This window comes from Pterocles gutturalis, unplaced genomic scaffold, assembly GCF_000699245.1.
Source record: "Pterocles gutturalis isolate BGI_N339 unplaced genomic scaffold, ASM69924v1 scaffold44442, whole genome shotgun sequence".
NCBI lineage: Eukaryota > Metazoa > Chordata > Aves > Pterocliformes > Pteroclidae > Pterocles > Pterocles gutturalis.
Window position 1 is genome coordinate 25,389 of NW_010117148.1, and position 4,240 is coordinate 29,628.

At 37.7% G+C, this 4,240-nt stretch overlaps 1 protein-coding gene across 1 annotated transcript in view; it reads right to left on the bottom strand.

Annotated features, from left to right (window-relative positions):
- SH3GLB1 (SH3-domain GRB2-like endophilin B1) overlaps positions 1-279 on the bottom strand; it is a 16,871-nt gene extending 16,592 nt beyond the window's left edge. Inside the window, exon 1 of the mRNA XM_010075694.1 lies at positions 112-279. Within this exon, the coding sequence (XP_010073996.1) occupies positions 112-148 (37 nt within the window). The 5' untranslated portion in view covers positions 149-279. The remainder of the gene's footprint in view (positions 1-111) is intronic.
- Positions 280-4,240: the final 3,961 nt, after the last annotated feature.

Sequence of the window (4,240 nt, forward strand, 5' to 3'; positions counted from 1 at the left end):
TGAAACTGCTATATTTAGTCATAATTTATGCAATACCTATTGCAGAAAACATTTACATTGATGAAGCTATTAATTCAAAAGTTGCAAACAAAAACTTGAAGAGCTCCTTACTTGGATTTGGCTGCAATAATACTTCTGTTTGTTTCATTATTTTTTCTGTCCACAATTTTGTGCATTCTGCTTTGCTGAGAAGGTTCTCCAGGTGAGCATCCAGTTCAGTCTTCTCTGCTTGACCAAGTTTTTCTTCTGTGAACTATGAGTAAGGCAGGTTGAAAATAGTTAGTTCATAGAAATAACTTTCCAGGACAAGTTTAAGACAGTAACTTTTCACTCATATTAGTTGCAGATCGTGTTTTCAAAGATACAACCATTATCCTGTCATCAATAAAAATCTAAGGATAAATTTGAAAGTTGTTAAGTACAACAACACACCCTCACTATCAGGGAAAAAAGGGGTGGGAGGGTGTTAATCAGACCAATATGAGCAAGGTAATTTACAACATGATGAAGAAATCCTCTGCTCTGCTTGGTACTGACAGTTCCCACTTGAAGCACTCTGTCCAATTTTGTATAGTGCTCCTTGAAACAGTAGCCAAAAGAAAGAGAGTCCAGAGGTAACAAAGGCAATTAAGATTACTTCAGTCTTGTACATTTTGTAATTAAGTTTGTCCCTCCTTCCACAGCAAAACCTGAAAACACAACAGATTCTCATTGCAGCTACCTTTAATGCGTTTAAAAAATATTGTCCTGTACAAAACAAACACGACAAAAGGTAGTGAGTTTAAACTTCAGCATGAAGATTTAAATTAGAATTAGACACTAGAGAAAGTTTTTAAAGACAAGGATTAAAAGCTAAAATAGGCTTCCCTGGGAAGTTGCAGAATACCTTAGGAGTGGCGGGGTGTTTTGCTCTCCAGAAGAGGACAAATCAATGTTTGATGAACTGTTTAGATATAACTGATCCTGTTACACCTCACAAAAACAAGATGACCTCTGCTGTTCTCTTCCAAGCTGTGTTTTCAGCAACAGTGAAATACCATGTTACTCCATTTAGCTAAATAAATCCAGCAGACAATTCATTTCCCTTGACATTAAAATTAATGCCAACTCCTATTAATCCACAACCAGTTTGTTCTTCAGTCTCAGGTCTCTGGAAGAGGAGAAAGCCACGTGTTTCACATCAGGGAACCGAGCAAAACCGGAACTGAGGGTTTTGCCTGCCTCTCTTCAGAGCAGTAGTTCCTCATGATGATGATGACCTCATCGCTTGACAGCCTGTTCAAAGTTAGGCATTCTCAGAAGAACCTGGTTTATTATTAAATCCCTAACAAGCTTGCCATTAAGAACAAAATGGAAGCACTCTGAATGTCAAACTTAATTCTTAATAAATTCTTTGGTGGGATATTTAAACTCGCAGCAAGAGACAAGCATACAAGTCAGGTAAATTGGATTGTTCAAGTTTGGTTTAATTTCCATCACGCGTGGAATAAAACTAACTTTGATAGCATGCACATCTAAAGTCTAGATAAACGCTGCAGCATCTGCAGTTCTACTTCAAAGCAATCTGCCTTTGGGAGAAAGTTCAGTTGCAGTATAGGGAAGAATGGAATTTACTTATGGATTTTTTACTACTACTGTTAAAAAGGCTCTTTAAAAAGATGTCAGGCTCTGTAAGTTGTTGTCAAAAACTTTTTACAGACTCATTACAATACAAATGCCTTTGAAATTATTCTTTACTAATTACAGAGAAGAGTATTTGTTTATCGAATGGGCTTTCCTATTAATATTTCCATTAATCTACTCAGCAGTGTGAAGATTGCTTAGCCAGTGTTAGATTTCACATATACACTTAAAGGAAAATCTTAATTTTAGCAATACTGAGCAGCACAGTAAGTTGCAGTTTGACAGAAGTATGGATTCCAATATCAATATAATGCAACAACGCTGCCACTCCAGTTATCCTGAAACCTAAATTTGAACTGGTTTATGTCCTTTGTGTTGAATCTTTCTGTTTTCTGTCCTTTTTCAGAAAGGATAAGAACAAAATAAGGGAAGTGGTGCTATGAATCAAGAATTTTTCTTCTGCTTAGAAAAACTGTTACAAGACAGGCAGATACTAATTATCTTCTACTTCAATGAAAGCTCTAAAAAGTCTTTATTTGGCTTCCTATTAAAGCTTAAAACATGTTACACAGAGATACTTAATGTAAGCACTGCTGGGACACATCATAACACTAAGTAACCTAATCCATCCATCTATCTTTAGTAAATTCAAAATATATACACAAGTTGCCTGAATATGGCCAGCTCAGGCAGAAGGAAACTGTACTGTTTTGTGTACAACTGGGTTATCACAGCCCGATCGACATTTCAAGCCTACAGTGCAAAGATACTAGAATGAGAAATTACACTAAGATAAGCCGCTAACTTCAGATAGAAGTCACGAACAGTAAAATTGCTTCTGCTACCAAAGAGTAAAAGCCCAACTCATTCCAACCCCTAGGTAGGCAGCTCGTTGATTACAGACCCTGGCACCTTCCTATTACTACACTCTATGGCATTATTTATTTCACCTCAAATACCACTAATTATAACCATTTGCTATTTTGTTCCACAAATTGCAACTATTGCAAGACTGACTGAGAAGGACTCCTCAAAGCATTTTCTGCCTGCCAGATGGGAGGGTTGGCTTTGGATGAAGAAGGCCAGTAGACTTGATTTTTCTAGAATAGATCAGTCTGAACACAGGATAATCTCGTCCACAGAAGGAACAGGTTTCCTGGAACATGAATAGCAGGTGGTTGTGGATAAAAAAGCCCTGATTCCCATGTAACAGAAAAGTCTGATAAGCCTGTGAAATACTAACAAAATGATCAATGTGAAATACTAATAAGATGATCAACATCTTGTATAACTAAATAAGTTGAAATGGAAATTTAGAGTGGTTTTCCTACATACCATTTCATGCTGCTGAACTGTTTCATAGGGTTTGGTGGGTTTTGTTTTTTCTAATATCCCAAAGCAACTAGTGTCAAGTCATACCACATCATCCAGTGAAGCCTGAACATAAGAATTTAACTCAATATACAGAACGGTTATTTTTACTGGAGAACACATAATCTACACCCAGGCGATCTTTAAAAATCCACAAAATTATTACCCCTCAATGTTATCTGTAGGCCTTTCACAGTAATTTAAAAAAAAAAAAATCCACAGAGAACATGACTCACTCAGATTATAAAAACATGTTAGGGATTTGCTCCTCCCCCTGAATAGGGGAAAGTGACAGCCGGTGGAGTAAAATTATTATGTCCACATTTCCACTGAATTTTAGTTTAGATTGAGCAGAGAATTAATGTAGCTATTCAGATGTAAACCAACAATGCAGATAGAGCATAGCGGAGTAAATCACAGTTGACACCACCTTTAAACCATGACAGACTGCAAAAACCTACATTAGATTTAATGCAATAAGCCAATTTACATGTAAAAAGTCAAGATAAAAGAGATGAAATCACAAGGTCCCATCACAGGATCTTACAATGAAGGGTGAACCGCATTTCCCTTTTTTCCTTGTTCAGCAAGAAAAGAGAAAGGGGTGGAGACTGGGAAGGAAGAGATGGTCTAGGAAACATTTAGACCTCCAAGAAGCCAGGGGGGAAAAAAGGCATGGAAAGACCTCCATCACAAAAAGAAGCCACAAGGACTGCTTCAAAGTCATTTAAATTTGATCAACAATGTTTTCTGACGAGTTTGCATTTTCAGAGATCTCTTGTGCAGCTCATCATTGGTTCTGCTTGAATATTGAGATTTAGGGCAATACATGAGACCGATCAGACCAGATAACAACTTTAACCACTTTCCAAACCTGACTGTGACCCAGCGAGAACTCACGAGAAACCAAAGTGGATTACTACGCAACGCTTAGATGTCCACCTCCCGACAGGAAATCTGTTCAGGTTTGATTACATAAAGAAAGGGGATTAGGGCTCAAGACAACAGCTGAGGAACAAAAGCCAATTACAGTGCCCTCAGCGTGAAGAAAGGGGAAGACCGATTCAGAAACAATGGACTACCAAACAAGCTTAAAAACGGTACTGAAGCTCAAACAACACCAAATCCCCTAAGCAGACAGAGACTTTCACGTGTCACATCAGAGCTCGAATTTTTACATGTTTAGCAGACAGTAAAAACACCAGTTTATGTCAGGCGATACACACCTTTGTCCTTTCCACACCCA